The 15,671-nt window shown below is 34.6% G+C and overlaps 3 protein-coding genes across 5 annotated transcripts; all 3 read left to right on the forward strand.

The window, feature by feature from the left end:
- The first annotated feature begins 1,112 nt into the window (after positions 1-1,112).
- Positions 1,113-7,761, forward strand: LOC7462265 (serine/threonine protein phosphatase 2A 55 kDa regulatory subunit B beta isoform). Of its 2 annotated transcripts, none has more exons than XM_024603542.2 (14): positions 1,113-1,782; positions 3,090-3,193; positions 3,282-3,380; positions 3,522-3,641; positions 3,933-4,136; positions 4,267-4,358; positions 4,731-4,849; positions 5,226-5,349; positions 5,527-5,650; positions 6,266-6,334; positions 6,445-6,536; positions 6,635-6,712; positions 6,931-6,998; positions 7,153-7,761. In XM_024603542.2, exons 1-14 carry the CDS (start codon positions 1,647-1,649, stop codon positions 7,287-7,289), a joined length of 1,566 nt encoding a protein of 521 aa, XP_024459310.1. In that variant the 5' UTR covers positions 1,113-1,646; the 3' UTR covers positions 7,290-7,761. The 2 variants fall into 2 exon arrangements, with proteins under 2 accessions (XP_024459310.1, XP_002308570.2); XM_002308534.4 differs by having other exon boundaries at positions 1,241-1,782; positions 3,933-4,139.
- Positions 7,762-9,365: 1,604 nt separating this feature from the next.
- On the forward strand, positions 9,366-11,270 carry LOC7470710 (probable inactive poly [ADP-ribose] polymerase SRO3). The gene is made up of 2 exons (XM_002308535.4): positions 9,366-10,023; positions 10,472-11,270. The coding sequence occupies exons 1-2, from the start codon at positions 9,509-9,511 to the stop codon at positions 10,998-11,000; spliced, it is 1,044 nt and encodes a 347-aa protein (XP_002308571.1). The 5' UTR covers positions 9,366-9,508; the 3' UTR covers positions 11,001-11,270.
- Positions 11,271-12,835: 1,565 nt separating this feature from the next.
- LOC7470711 (pentatricopeptide repeat-containing protein ELI1, chloroplastic) lies at positions 12,836-15,156 on the forward strand. Of its 2 annotated transcripts, XM_024603541.2 has the most exons (3): positions 13,058-13,178; positions 13,343-14,790; positions 14,908-15,156. In XM_024603541.2, the coding sequence occupies exon 2, from the start codon at positions 13,410-13,412 to the stop codon at positions 14,709-14,711; it is 1,302 nt and encodes a 433-aa protein (XP_024459309.1). In that variant the 5' UTR covers positions 13,058-13,178; positions 13,343-13,409; the 3' UTR covers positions 14,712-14,790; positions 14,908-15,156. The 2 variants fall into 2 exon arrangements, with proteins under 2 accessions (XP_002308572.2, XP_024459309.1); XM_002308536.4 differs by having other exon boundaries at positions 12,836-14,790.
- Positions 15,157-15,671: the final 515 nt, after the last annotated feature.

The raw sequence follows: 15,671 nt of genomic DNA on the forward strand, positions 1-15,671 counted from the left end.
TATATTTTTAAATAAAAAATATTTTAAAAAACATAAACAATGCCAAACCAACTATTATAGGTTAGTAACGTTGAAAACAAATAAAAGTAGTAATAATACATGTCATTTTCAACAAATTAACATCACATCCCACATTTCTACCGCAAGGATGTGGAAGAAAGAAACTCTGAAAAGAAATACTATTATGTTCCTACATCATTGTCGTTTTGTCTCCAATAATATGATTCTATGCTTTATTTTCAACACAAATACTCATTGATTATTATCCTCTCCACTTCATCACTCTTTTTTTTTCCAAACCATGTTGTGTTTATATAACTCAATCAATTTGTTTTTTATAGCTTTTTGTTAAAAACAACGCGGTTTGCTGCAAATATATTTACTACAATGGTGCGTTTGTTCTGGAGTTCCAATCCTTTTAAAGTTTTTTTTTTGTTTATTTAAAAATATTAAATTGATATTTATTTAGGTATTTTTCAAAGGTTTTAATATAATAATAAAAAATAAAAAATATTATTTTAATATATTTTTAATCTAAAAACATCATACATTGGGATACTAAACACATACTAAGAACAAATATACATGAGATGCATCTATCTATTATATCAATTATATAATGTTATTAAACTCGATCTAGTTCTAGCTGAATTTTAATAAAAAATAAAATTTGAATTAACATGCTTTAACCGGGTTGACCTAATATGTTAATTTACAACCCTATCATAATCATATGTTTTTTTTTAAAAAAGATCCAACGAAGTTGTTTTGACTAATTTCTTTTAAAATCAATTGGTTTCTAACCAAGTTTTACTTGATTGAACCAATTAATTCAGATTTTTAACTAGGTCAGATCGAATCAATTCATCCATTTATTTTTTAAATATTCTAATTGCTCTAGATTTTAAGTTGGCAAAGTGCAAGACAATTCGCCTTAATAGTAAGAGTTTTAAAATTATAATCAAAACTGTTTTAATTTTTTAAAATAATATTTTTTTAATTTTATTTATTTAAAAATCTTGAAATGATATTAGATTGATATATTTAACCCGCTTAACTTTTAATATGGATTTAATAAGTTTGATTATAAACATAATAATTCATAGCTTGAAAGAATTTAATAAATTTAAGAGGAGAGAGAGAGAGAAAATAGCTAGTGATCAGCCTAAAAAGTTACGTCGCATCTCCCACTCCGTCATTATCTTCCATCTATTTTTTTTCTTTTTTCTTTTTGTTATAGTGAAAGGAAAAAAAAAAAAGAAGAGGAAATTAACAGAGAGAAATGAGAGTGTTTGTTTGTGCGTGTGAAATCAAATCATTCTTTCCACATATCAAGATTCAAGAGAGAGAGGGTGTCCGTGCGTGAGATTTAGATAGAGAAAAAAAAAAAAATAGAAAAAAGAAAAGAAAAGGCATCGACAAGAGAGAGAGAGAGAGAGAGAGAGAGAGAGAGAGAGAGAGTGTGCATTTCTCTATGTGAAATCTGTGGATTTTTTTTACAGTTCTAATGGTTGATTAATCAAGAAGTAGCATTCTAAATGGAGATGGTTTCTAGCCGTTGATGCTGTTATTTCAAATCTAAGCATCAGATCGATTCTTATTTCTTATTATTTTTTAATTCCTGGATAACGAAGATTTAGCTTGAAATGAACGGAGGCGGCAGCGAAGAAGCTGCGGAGGCTGTGACGGCAGCGGCAGCACCGGTGGGAGCGCCGTTGCAGCTTGAATGGAAATTCGCGCAGGTTTTTGGAGAGCGAACGGCCGGTGAAGAAGTACAGGAAGGTACGATACGATCTGTGGTTAGGGTTTGTGATTTTGTGCTGTTGGATTATTAATTATTGATTCTTGTTTAATTGTGGATTTAAATGTTCATTTTCATGTGAAATTAGTTTTCATTTATTGTTTTTGTTTTCATGTGAGATTAATTTGGTCTCATTTTGATGATTGAAACGTGTTCGTGCTATTGAATGGTATTAAAGTTGGTGTCTTTGTAGCAGTAGAAGTGTGGCTCTGAAGCAATGCAGTGTAACTGAAGTTTCGGAGTTATTATGCGCATAATGATTAGTCATTAGGAAGGGATTTGCAGCTAAAATTAGAATATTGTTGCATGGGGGTGTTACTGGTGTCACGCGACGGTGGTTACCTGTTTTGATGTTGTGGATGATAGTCTGGATGGTTAGCTGAACCGTTTATTGATGGTAACAAGGCTCATGGATTGTGTGTTATGTCTTGCAAACCTGCTACAGAGTAACAAAGGGCTTGTTGAATCATGCATCAATCTAATAAACTTAGTTTCATGTATGCAGTCTCTGCATGGGTTCTTGCAAGCCAGGAAATTTGGGGATTTAAGTTATCTTTTGCAATGTTTGTGAGAAAAAAAAAGTTGTTTTTTTGTATTTTTTTTTTGAGAAAAAGTCATCTTTTAAATATTAGTTGGTTTGATGTGTAGCCTGGTTATCAGGCTCAAAATTTGTGGACTGTCACACATCTCATGAATACATGGAAAACACTTCCTATGATAGCCGGTATTGTGATAACACGATGGAAAAGGCACCGGTAGGGAGGCGAGGGATTTTGGGCTCAAATATTATTGTTGATAAATGAAACAGAAGGTTTATATCAAATGATAACATTGTAAGTTGTCAATGCAAACCTGCTTTACTGTAAATTTGGTACGTTTGGAGCTGAGTCTGTGCCCACTAGTTGGTGTAGAAAAGGTAGAAAAATGAAACAGTCATAGCAGAATGACTGAATGTTGTGGGCTTGTAATGTTTCAAGCCAAGACTTGCTGTACTGAACAGTCAGATTACTGGCCCACTGTTTTTTCGGGTAGGTGGTATTCAGACAAGAGGATTCTAAGCTTCTCTATGAACGCTATGCTTATTGGGGTTTCTTGTGGCTGGTAATCAAGAAATAAGAATTATTCCCCACAACCCAATATCCTTCCCCAGCGGGATGAAACATAGAAACCAAGTAAAAGTCAATTTGGAAGACATTTTTATCCATAAATCTCTTTTACCTAGATTTTCCTTGGAATTGTTGCTTCTCTTCCTCACCTTCTTACTTCTTTTAGTTATGGGCTTTTGCAGTCGATATCATATCTGCCATTGAATTTGATAGAACTGGCGATCATCTCGCTACTGGTGATCGTGGAGGTCGAGTGGTTTTATTTGAAAGAACTGACACAAGAGATGTAAGCAAATATAGGCATATCTTTAAAGCATTTTTTCCCCTTCCTGTCTTGGTGATATAGCTCTATGACATGAACTTACATTGTTTAGCATGGTGGAAATCGGAGAGATCTAGAGAGGATGGATTTTCCAATTAACAGGCACCCTGAGTTCCGTTACAAAACAGAGTTTCAGAGCCACGAACCGGAGGTATTAGATTTTTCCCATTTCAGGTGTTTTTTCCCCTGTTAATCACTGAGATTCACATCTGTTCAGGTATACTGGTATATTTGTTTTAATCTTTCCGGATTCGGGATTTGATAAGTATTCATTTTTGTCCATCTATCTTAGTTTGATTATCTGAAGAGCTTGGAAATTGAGGAGAAGATCAACAAGATTAAATGGTGCCAGTCAGCCAATGGTGCATTGTTTCTTCTGTCGACTAATGACAAAACCATCAAATTTTGGAAGGTAGGGTGGAACATTTTTTATATTTTTGATTTTTTTTATTATCAATTTCTAGCTACAGTGTAGTTGGTGATTTGTATTCCTCTAGCTTTCTCGGTGGTTTCATTCCAAGTTTCTAACCAATAGAAATGTGTTTAGTATAATCCCATAAGGATCAGTCTATGTTGTATTTTTTAATGTTTTGCATCATTATTAACTAATAGAACAACTTGACGAGTTGTAGAAAGCTGAAGAAAAATAGATTTTTTTTTATCAGTGGTGTTTATCTAATGTGCTTGCTCTTGTGGTGGACAGGTTCAAGAAAAGAAGGTCAAGAAAATATGTGACATGAATGTTGACCCTGCAAAAGCTGCTGGAAATGGTCCTCTTGTAGGTCCAAGCATATCAACAAGCTCCAAACCATATACTGCCAACGGGGGATGTTTGGATAAACCCTTGGGTTTGAGCAATGACTTTTCTTTTCCACCTGGGGGTGTCTCGTCTCTACATTTACCTGTGGTAGTTGTATTCGCTCTAATATACTGTCTGTCCATGGAAATCATGATTTTGACATCTGGAAATGCTTATTATAATATTTTCTACTTTAGTGATCTCTGGTTCCAACACCTATTATATTTTTGTTATCCAGTTGACCAGTATTGAAACGAGCCTCGTGCCTAGGTGTCGGAGAATATATGCTCATGCCCATGACTATCATATTAACTCCATTTCTAACAACAGGTGCACCCCCTTATTTCATGAATGTGTAACTCCATTTTCTACATACCTTGTCTTTAACATCCCTTGTTAAGTTTAATATATATGTTTTTTGTGCCTTTTCACTTAATGTCCATTTTGATTATGCTATCATTTCTGTTTAATTGAGTATTTGATCTTGTAATGACATTTGACTTCGAAGAGCAATGTAATCTTATGGTACTTCTTTGAAGAAACAAGTCTGCTATATTTTGATTTTTTTGGATAGTTTTATATTGTTGTCCATAATGCATGTTTTGAAATTTTCCAGAACGTTGTCAAATCTGAAAGCATGCTTGTTTACAATAGTCATGACATTATGTATTATCGGCTATTCCTTTGTTTTTTCTTTTGCAGTGATGGTGAAACTTTTATATCTGCTGATGATCTGCGAATAAATCTTTGGAATTTGGAAATAAGCAATCAGAGTTTCAATATTGTTGATGTAAAGCCTGCAAACATGGAGGATCTGACTGGTGAGAACCCCTGTATTTTGCATGAAATTAAACATCCAAGTATTTTATGATGTTTTTGGTTTTAAATGTTGTCCAAGGGGTATTTTTGGATAGATTCTAGAAAGATTCTGTTTAGAGTCTTATTGAGCTTGATATATGATCTTTCCTGTTGTGTATGTGCTGTTGTTTAGTTCTCTTATCCCTTTTCCTGCAAGCATGGGTTGTTTGGCGCGAGACCAACTTTTCTGCTCTTGCTGTGCTTCTTATTCATATAATTTTTTTGATGATTGAAGCATGCATTTATCTAGTAGATTTCAATATTGAAAATCACTTGAGAGTTCTGTTTGCTATATGGAATTGTCTTTGTATATTCACACATTTGAATTCATGTATGCAGAGGTGATAACTTCAGCAGAATTTCATCCTACTCATTGTAATATGTTGGCATATAGTAGTTCAAGGGGCTCAATTCGTTTAGTTGACATGCGACAGTCAGCTCTATGTGATTCTCATAGCAAATTGTAAGTACTTAAGGTTTTTTTTGTCAACATGGTTTTCCCTTTTGTTGAGTTTTCATGTATTATATAACAGCTTGAAGCTATGAACGTAGCATGGGATTTTTTTTTTGTATCTTGTACGGAGTTACTTTTATTTTTCTTTTCTCATGAATATATACATTATGCTCTCTACTGGCCCAGGTTTGAGGAACAAGAGGTGCCTGGTTCAAGATCCTTCTTCACGGAGATAATTGCCTCAATCTCAGATATTAAATTTGCCAAGGATGGAAGATATATTCTTAGTCGTGATTACATGACTCTCAAGGTTGATTTTTTTTTTTTATATATGTTTGGTATTTATTTCTCAATTTAAGCACACTATTTCAATACGGACTTCGCTGTTGTTTCATAGTATATAGTACCTTGTGCTGGTTGATTTTCTAAACTATGTGGCTTGTGGAAGTTGATCACTTAATCTAAGCTGCACACTACAAAACCTAATCGTGTGTTTTTATTTTTAATGCTAATGGTGCATTTGTCATGAGGTTAAAAGATGGAGGTGAATTGTCAGAGGTGTAATTTTTATTAGTAATCATTTAAATTGTAAAGGTTGGTTGTTTGGTTGTTAGTAGAAAGAAAGAGAAAAAGGATTAAAATACTGTTAGTTGTAAGAGTGATGATCAAAAAATTATTTGAGTTTTATTAACTTATTTGAAAAGGAAGAGGGGAAAAAATATAATAGTTCTGTGTGCATGAGGGGGGCTTGGGCACCCTCATTTTGGGATTACTACCCACCCATAAACCTCCCAACCAACCAGATCTAAGAGTGAAAAAGTATTGACAGAATATTAAAAATTGATAATCTTGTACTTTCCTTCTGCTTTTGTTCTGTTCCACTGTGGCGCCTGTTTTCACGAAGTCTGGATTTCTTGGTTGTCAGTTGTGGGACATAAATATGGACTCTGGACCAGTTTCCACCTTCCAGGTTCATGAATACCTTAGACCTAAGGTGATATATTCTTCTTGAGAATCCTCTTTGCAATTTTAGATGGCATTTAGTAGAGATCATGCTGTGTTCTAATCCAATGTGATGTGGTTTTGTGTTTTGCTATTGATCAGCTTTGTGATCTGTATGAAAACGATTCCATCTTTGACAAATTCGAGTGTTGTCTGAGTGGAGATGGACTTCGAGTGGCAACTGGTTCCTACAGGTGTGCTTCATATACTTGAATGATCCATTAGCCCTTACCATTGTCCTGGTTAAAGGATGCGTTACACATCACATGATACTCTTTCTTTGTCATTTCAGCAACCTATTCCGAGTGTTTGGTTGTACTGATGGAAGCACTGAAGCAACAACATTGGAAGCCAGCAAGAATCCAATGAGGTACATTTGAGTGTGAATTAAGGAGATTTCATGTAAATGATAATATAAGAAGCATTCTTTTGCACACTCCAAATATACAAAATTGTGTCAAAACACTCTTGATGATCACTTCCTCTGTTATGTGAACTGAAATTGAACATAACTATGTTGGTTTTCATACGACTCTTGCTGGCCAAATTCTTGTTTCATGTGGTTAATTTATATTATGAACTGAACAGGAGACAGGTTCAAACCCCATCAAGGCCTTCTAGATCTCTGGGCACCCTTTCCCGTGGTTTTAGGCGAGGTCTGTATATGCTGGAGGAAGTTTACTGCTCCTTTTTGCTGAGTTCCCTTAATAATTCCATGTGGTCTCACTTAATTGTCCATCATCTGAGCTAACCCTAGAGATGTATTTTTTTCTCGAGTTTAACTTCCCTTTTCCTTCATGACTTCCAAAGGAGCTGACACCTCTGGAGCTGATACAAATGGAAATGCGTTTGATTTCACAACCAAGTTGTTGCATCTAGCATGGCATCCAACCGAGAACTCACTCGCCTGTGCTGCTTCAAACAGCCTTTACATGTATTATGCATGAAACCGGTCCTGGAAGAACATGTACTTCGGCTAGGAAAAGCTTTAGGTGCTACCTCTCTGCAAAGGCCTTGCTGCCTTCTCTCCCAGCACACATGTGGAAGCTTCACCATTTAACGGAGATTGATGTTGCTGTTCAAATATCAAGGAAGTACTATGACTTTTGCTCCCAGGGAGGCATGCCTCGCTAATTATATTCTTTCACAAGGAAAGTGCAGTTCTATCCTCATATTTTTTTTGTTGGTTTAGGTCAAAGGAAATCAAATCTTAAACAATTGTTTCTACATAGTGCTGCAGTGCTTCAACGTTTTGGGCCTATAAGGTCTTAAATCAAATCTGGGCAAAGGAGCTGTTAGGTCGAATCAATCCTCATTGATACTTTGGGCGTCAACCATGTGTACCATTAGAACCTAGAACTCGAGGCTTGTGAAAACTTTATCATGATTATTGTTATTCCATATTCTAACCATTCTTTCTCCCCTTCCTTCCACAGAGTTTGCTGGTTTTTTTGGTCTTTGCAAAATAATGGTCCTTTTGGGAAGAACCAAAAGTCTAATGCGAATGGTTCTTCACTTGGTAGTTCATTTATGTAAGACTGAGTATTAATGATTTTGAGGGCACCCAGCGTTCCACGAATTGAAGAGTTACCGTTTTCTTTTGTTGGGTCTCTGAACTGCTCTTTCCTTGCTTGCCTGTAAGAGATGCGATAGAGGTTGCGTGCATTAATTATAAGCAGTGGGTCCTATATGCGATAGAGGTTAGATATGCTTCTTAGATTAATTCAGGAAATGCCTCAAGCCAGGATGAAATAATACTGATGTCGTCATTTAACTCATTTATGAATTTATGCCAAGTGACCCGCATTGTATTGGACAGCGCAATTCCTGGCACAAAATCATAAAAATTATTTCTTGTACTTGCTATATGAAGCTAAAAAAATAATAATATTTAGAACATGTTTGGGAACGCGGTGTAAATTACGTTCTCAAAAAATTTAATTTTTTTTTTTACTAAAATTTAATATGGTTTGTACGTTTTGATGTGCTGATGTCAAAAATAATTTTTTAAAAATAAAAAAATATCATTGACATGCATTTCGGTACAAAAAATTATTTGAAAAGCAACCGCTACCACACTGCCAAACACCTTCTTAGAAGATGTTAGAGATTGTGGTTATTGTTATTTTTTAAAGTGTTTTTCACTTGAAAATTCATCAAAATAATATTTTTTATTTTTTAAAAATTAATTTTGATATTAACACATTAAAATGATTTGAAAATATCAAAAAAATATTAATTTAAAGCAAAAAAAAAATTTAAATTTTTTTTAAAATATTTTTAAAATACAAAAACAAATAGAATATTAAAATTAAAAAGAAGCGCTGTTCAATTGTGATACTGGCCCGAGAAAATTTAGATCAAAATCTTGATTCTCATTTTTTTTTGTTTGAAAATGCTGTTCTTTTACTTAGAAAATGTCTATTGATGTTAGTTAAGATATATTAGTTTTTTATGGTTTAAAATTGAAAATGGTCGAAAAAGGAGGTTTTTTCCAATAGTGATAAATGAAAGGACCATTTTTAATGTCTTTTCTATCATTTTTTCGTTTTTTTTTTCTTCCAAAGCTCTATTTATGTAATAATACTCTAAGGATTCATAAAAAAATCAAAAAGAGAAATAAATCAAAAGGTGGGATTGACATTAGCTTATGTAGCTATTTAACTGTTTGAGCCATAAGAAAATGTTATGAAAATAAAGGATTAAAATAGAAAATTTACTTTAATAACCAAAATGTAACACCTCTAAATACTAAGGGACTAGAATAGATTTCACCCATTACTTGAACTGGAAGTAAGCCTTAACCAACACGCAGACGCAGACATACGTGCTCTCGTCAATAACTGTTATTCTTCTAAAATGACTGTAATATCCTTTAATTTTTTGACAAAACGATGTCCTTTTAAGCTGCTTTGACCCCAAAACATTGACTTTAATAGCCCCATTTCAGTAATTGAGCAAGTTCAGAATCCAAATCCCACGAGGAGAAGATGACCGCCTCTTGCCATTGCCAATCCGAGTTAGTAACGGTCTTGTTGCCGCAATAAATACCCTCTCTCTCTCTCTCTCTCTCTCATTTCTCATCAAATCTTTAAAGAGAGCTTTTCTTCCTTTACATAAGAATCTCGGTTCGGTTCTGTCAATTCTTGTTGACAAAGAGAAGAAAATGATAGAGGAGGAGGAGGAACAAGATCAATTGTCAATGTCAGTAGATCATCAAGAGTATATCGTGGAGGATGCTAGTTCAGAAACCGACGAGTCGTCTGATCCACGACCTGATTCTGCCGCTGATCAATTCAAGAATTTTACTCGAAATGGAATGATCAAGATTGGAGAAGAATCCAGCCAATATGAATCAGTGAAGAGGAGGTTTCTTGCGGGCATGAAACAATATGCCAGGGACACAGATGTTGTTGCCTTACACAAGATTTCGGGTTCTACTCTGGCGGTGCAGGCTCGGTTCGCTGCGTTTAGGGTTTATGAAGGGGCCGTTTTAAAGAAGAGTGAAGGGAAATGGCAAGGAGAAGGAGAAGGAGAAGGGGTTGCAAATATAATGTATGGTTGGTACGGTGGTTCAAAGGAGGAAATTACTCAAATAATTTCTCATGGGTTTAGTCGGTGTAATGGTCAATCACATGGTGTTGGTGTTTATTTGTCTCCTACCAATTTTCTCCTTGATGGGTATGTTTCTTTTCTTTATAAATTAGTTTGAATTTACTACCACTTATTTTTCACTATAGGAAAATTAATGCTAATTTAGGACAGAACTCATACATGTTTTAGTGTTTTTGATATTGGGTAGTGTTAGTTTAGTGATAATGCATCGCGCGCGCGTGTTTCACGTTGGAAATCATTTATTAAATTCATTTAGAAAGTAATTGATGATCTTGTCCTAAAGGGAGAAAAAGTTGAAAAGGACTTGAACTCCGAGCTTGGAAGTTGGCATTCGGTGTTAAACAGTTTAGTGTATAAAGTAAAATTTGATGCTGATGAAATTTTGGTGGTAGTGTTTGGAGCGAATGTGGATTGTTCCGTGTTAGTGAATGCAGCATCCTTCTTCTCCTCGCATTTCTATGAATAGTTTTTATTTGCTAATCTTTAAAAGTTGCTCAATTATGTATTACTGCAGTCTGGCATCTTCAAGTGCTGATGAAAATGGGACAAGGCATATGTTGTTATGTAACGTTTTGATGGGGAAGATGGAAGTGATTCCTGCGGGTTCCAAGCAAATGTATCCAAGTTCGGAGGAGTTTGACACCGGTGTTGACAATCTTGAAGCACCAAGAAGATTGGTTGTGTGGAGTGCTTTCATGAATTCTCACATTTTCCCTATTCACATAGTGAGTTTTAAGGTCCCTTCTTTCCATGTTTTGCTAAGAAATCAGATCAGTGAACTGAAAAAACACGGTCCTATTAGCGTTGCTGCTCTATTTCCTGTACTGGTAAAGTTCTTGGGTCCTACCAAGAAGGCTTTGATGGAAAAAATCTTTGATGACTTGCGCAAATGTAAGATTACCCGACTGCAGCTGGTCAAGAGTCTGAGGCGGGTTGTTGGGGACGACCAGCTGTTGATTGCGATCATTGAGTCATACCGAGACAAGCTTGCGTTAAGAAAGCATCAAGCAGTACAAGTGGGGCACAGGCAGCAGCTTATATAAGAGGGAAAATGTTCTGATAAGCAAGATGGTGCTCGGTGTACATTCAGATTTCATGATACCATGATTTTACTGGTGGCATATTATTGTCAGTTTTTTGCACAAACTAGAAGTTTGCTTGTTATCTCTTCTGCATTGTTTTGTTTTGTATAGCTGGTTTTATTCATTTGTTTTTGTGCTGTTGGGTATTTTTCCATACTTTGTAGCAGGATATTCCTGTTGTAGTTGATTTTTGACTAATGAAATGAAATCATTAATTCATCAGGAAAGAAAGATGGAAAATGGCATAGCTGACTGATGGTGTTCTTCTCTAGAATATGACATTAGGTTAATTTTATTATCACTTCTTTCTGAAACCAGAAAGCGAAACATGAACTGTGGAGTATTTGTTTCTTTGTATTAATTATGTTCAACATTAATCTAAAGTAATTCAAGTCTAATGGAAATTCATGCAGGTATTTGGGGAGCAAACTTCATTCTGAAACGTGTGAAGAGTATTTGTTTCCTTGGATTTATGTTAAGCGTCAATTACTCTCTGCCAAATTTATTATATCCCAATTTATAGATAAAGAGTGATGGAAATTGGGAGAATAGAAATGTGATTGTTAGCGGTATGTTAAATGATTATGTTGTGTGTTTCACATGGAGGTGTGGTAGTTTTTTTTCAAGTTTTAATTTTTTTAAAATATAAACTATATCTTTAAAAGCTAACAATACATGTTTTTTTTTATAGATCTCACAAAAAAAAAAAAAAACAAAGCCATCTTCAAACCAAACACCCCCCAATAATGCATTGCAAAATAGTTTTGCAAAAATATTTTTAATTAAAAATATATTAAAATAATATTTTTTAAATTATATATTTATTTTTTATAATAGCACAATATATTAAAATCATAAAAAATCACATGAAAAACATTAATTTAGTTTTTTTTGAATAAAAAATATTTTAAAAATAGAGTTGAAACACGTTTCCAAATATAGGCCTCCATCCTTTTTTATTTCTAAAATGAAATAGAATTTTAATATGAATTTGAATTCAAATGATTCAAACATGATTTTTGTTTGGTTTTTTTATACATCTTGTTTAGAATCAAATTGTTTAGAATCAAATTACATGTGAGACTTGAATTCAATTGATAATCTATTATAATTTTTATATTTAAAATAAAATATTACATTATAAAATTAAATTTAATTATACTATTTGAAATAATTATGGAAATGAACTAAATTAAAAATTTTAATTATTTTACCCTTAAATCATTTTTTGTTTGAAAAACCGTTTGAAAAGAGAGTTGAAGCATATTACAAAATAGAAGCTTAGTCTATCAAAAACTTTTATTTCTAAAATGAATAGAATTGGAATAGGAATTTGAATTTGTCCCTTCCTTTTATTATTTTATTGTCTTGAAACATAAGAAATAAAAATAATAAAGACATGTCTCTTGTATTTTTTATTTTAAAATAACATAAATTCATTTCAAAACTATCTTAAAAATATATTTTATATATATATTTTTTATTTCTTCAACTAAATTTTTTTTATCTTTTCTGAAACATCAATTAAAAAAAAACTAAGTTAAAATATAATTTTTAAAAAATTAAAGTGGATAAGAATTTCAGTTTTAGGAATCCAAGTATAAAAAAACTAAACTCTTTTTTTCAAATGAGGAAACTTTCCACCCTTTAGAGATTGAATTAATCCAGAGAGAAAAAAAAATTGAGCCAAAATGAAAAGTAAAAGTATTTTTTTTTCTCAATTTGTTTTGGGTTAAATTGAATTTTTTTTGACAAAAAAATGAAAAACTAAATGTATTACATTCCAATCCCGCCATCCTTACCTACTTTTTAAAAATATAGTTAAACATTACCAGAAGGTAGTCCTCTGCAAAAACTCGACAAATGATTTTGTCTCGAAACCTAATATCCTTATCCCAAACAAAGCAAGCCCATGCTCGCATCATTGTCTCCGGTCTCGCAGGCAAAGCATCCCTTATGGGTCATATCCTTTCTTTCCTTGCTACATTCCCTTCCAGCCCCTTTGATTACTCCCTCTCAATTTACCGTACAATCAAAAACCCAAACGTTTTTGCCTCCAATAACATGATTCGGTGCTTTGCCAAGAGCGACTTGCCTCTACAATCACTTGTTCTTTACTCTAGTGTCTTAAGAAACTGTGTAAGACCCAATAACTATAGTTTTACTTTTCTCTTGCAAGCTTGTAGTAAGGGTTTGGGTTTGGTTGAAGGGGTTCAAGTTCATGGGCATGTGCTTAAACTTGGTTTTGGTGAGGATGTTTATGTGAGAAATGCATTGATCCATTTATATTCTTCTTGTTGTAGAACTGAGAGTTCAAAACAAGTGTTTGATGAAAGTCCGCATCATTGTGACGTTGTTACTTGGAATGCAATGTTGGCTGGTTTTGCAAGAGACGGGCAGGTTAGTGTTGTACAGAAATTGTTTGATGAAATGCCTGAAAGAGATGTCATTTCGTGGAATACGATGCTTATGGCCTATGTTCATAATGGGAAGCTTGGAGAAGCCTTAGAGTGTTTTAAGAGGATGAGAGAGAGTGGGTTAGTACCAGATGAGGCCACGTTGGTGACAATGCTCTCAGCATCAGCACAATTATGTTTGCTTGAACATGGTCAGTCGATTCATTCGATTATAGATTCTTTGAGTCTCCCAATGACTATCAGCATCGGTACTGCGCTTCTGGACATGTATGCAAAATGTGGATGCATTGAACAGTCTAGGCTTTTGTTTGAAAACATGCCTCGAAGAGATGTTTCTACATGGAATGTTATGATTTGTGGATTGGCCTCGCATGGACTTGGAAAGGATGCTCTCACACTCTTTGAGAGGTTCTTAAATGAAGGACTTCATCCCATGAATGTAACCTTTGTGGGGGTTCTGAATGCTTGTAGTCGAGCAGGTTTGGTTAAGGAGGGCAGACATTATTTTCAGATGATGACAGATAGCTATGGCATTGAGCCGGAGATGGAGCATTATGGCTGCATGGTTGATCTCTTAGGACGAGCTGGTTTAGTATTTGAGGCTATCAAAGTGATTGAGAGCATGGCTATCTCACCAGACCCGGTGTTGTGGGCAATGGTTCTGTGTGCTTGTAGGATTCATGGATTAGCAGAACTGGGTGAAAAAATTGGGAATAGACTAATAGAACTGGACCCAACCTATGATGGACATTATGTGCAATTAGCTAGTATTTATGCCAATTCCAGGAAATGGGAAGATGTAGTTAGAGTTCGAAGATTGATGGCTGAGAGAAACACTAGTAAAGTTGCAGGTTGGAGCTTGATAGAAGCCCGAGGAAAAGTACATCGATTTGTTGCAGGGCATAGAGAGCATGAGCAGTCTCTAGAGATACAAAAGATGCTTGAAATAATTGAAACTCGGTTAGCAGCAGCTGGCTATGTTCCCAACGTTTCACCTGTCTTACATGATATTGGAGAGGAAGAAAAGGAGAATGCAATTAAGGTGCACAGTGAGAGGTTAGCTATTGCATTTGGTCTTCTGGTTACAGGGCCTGGAAGTTGCATTCGGATAGTGAAGAACCTGAGGGTTTGTTGGGATTGTCATGAGGTGACCAAGATGATATCAAGAGTGTTTGAAAGGGAGATAATTGTAAGGGATGGGAGCAGATTTCATCATTTTAAGGAAGGGAAATGCTCATGTCTAGATTATTGGTAGAGTAAAAGTATTCGTTGTTAGTTTGTTTTCTTTCATTAGGTCTTTGCTGGAAGTTTCCAGCTTAATCTCTGTGTGGCAGGTAATAAGGATGAACGAACCTTTCTTCTTTGCTTTTTTGTTGTAACATCCATTGTGCTACGCAAGTCACTGCTAGCTGATCCGTAACTCTGCCTCTGTTTGATTTGACTACTGCCAGGTGCAGCGTAGCTGGACCCAATTCTGGGAAAATTGCGAAGCCGCAAATGCATTAACTTCCAGCATAAAAGTAGCTGCCCTATTTATAGCATGGAATGAAAGGAGTTGTCTTGTTAGCAATGTAAAGGTTAGGGTTTACACGTTGGTGTACCATCCTGGTGCTATCATGATTTATCTTGGCTGTCTTGTTGACAGGCCATCTTATTTATACCTTCATAAAGAAATTTCATTTGGACTGTTAGCAGCATCATTTTTTGGTATGTTTCCTCTGATGCGTAATATTCATTACATAATGATGGGGCAGCAAATTTTCCAATTTTACCAATGCGTGCCATATGCCACCCACAAACTTTCTGCATAATGCAGTAGTAAGCCTTATTAACCCTGGAACAGGCTATTTCGTAATGATTTTGTGAAATCTTATTTCTGAAGTAGCCTATATTATAAATAGAATACCTGTATTTTATCTTAATGTCAAAAGAGAGGAAACCTATGAAGAGAGTTTTGCCATTCTCATTCAAGATGGTGCTGACTTTTGTATTATTTTTGGTGCTAGAATGATCAGCAATAGATCATGTAGCAAATTATCTTTAGAAGATTCTTTTACATAGTTGCAATCATCTCTTAGCTTGTATTTTAAACAGAGCTATAATTATTGCTCATTAGAATTTAATTAGATTAGCCCATAGCTGTTTGTATGCAGAAGTATGTTTGCTGGCTTGAATTTGATTCAAGTGCATTGGCAAATTGTTTGATCAGACATTT

This window comes from Populus trichocarpa, chromosome 6, assembly GCF_000002775.5.
Source record: "Populus trichocarpa isolate Nisqually-1 chromosome 6, P.trichocarpa_v4.1, whole genome shotgun sequence".
Taxonomy (NCBI): Eukaryota; Viridiplantae; Streptophyta; class Magnoliopsida; order Malpighiales; family Salicaceae; genus Populus; species Populus trichocarpa.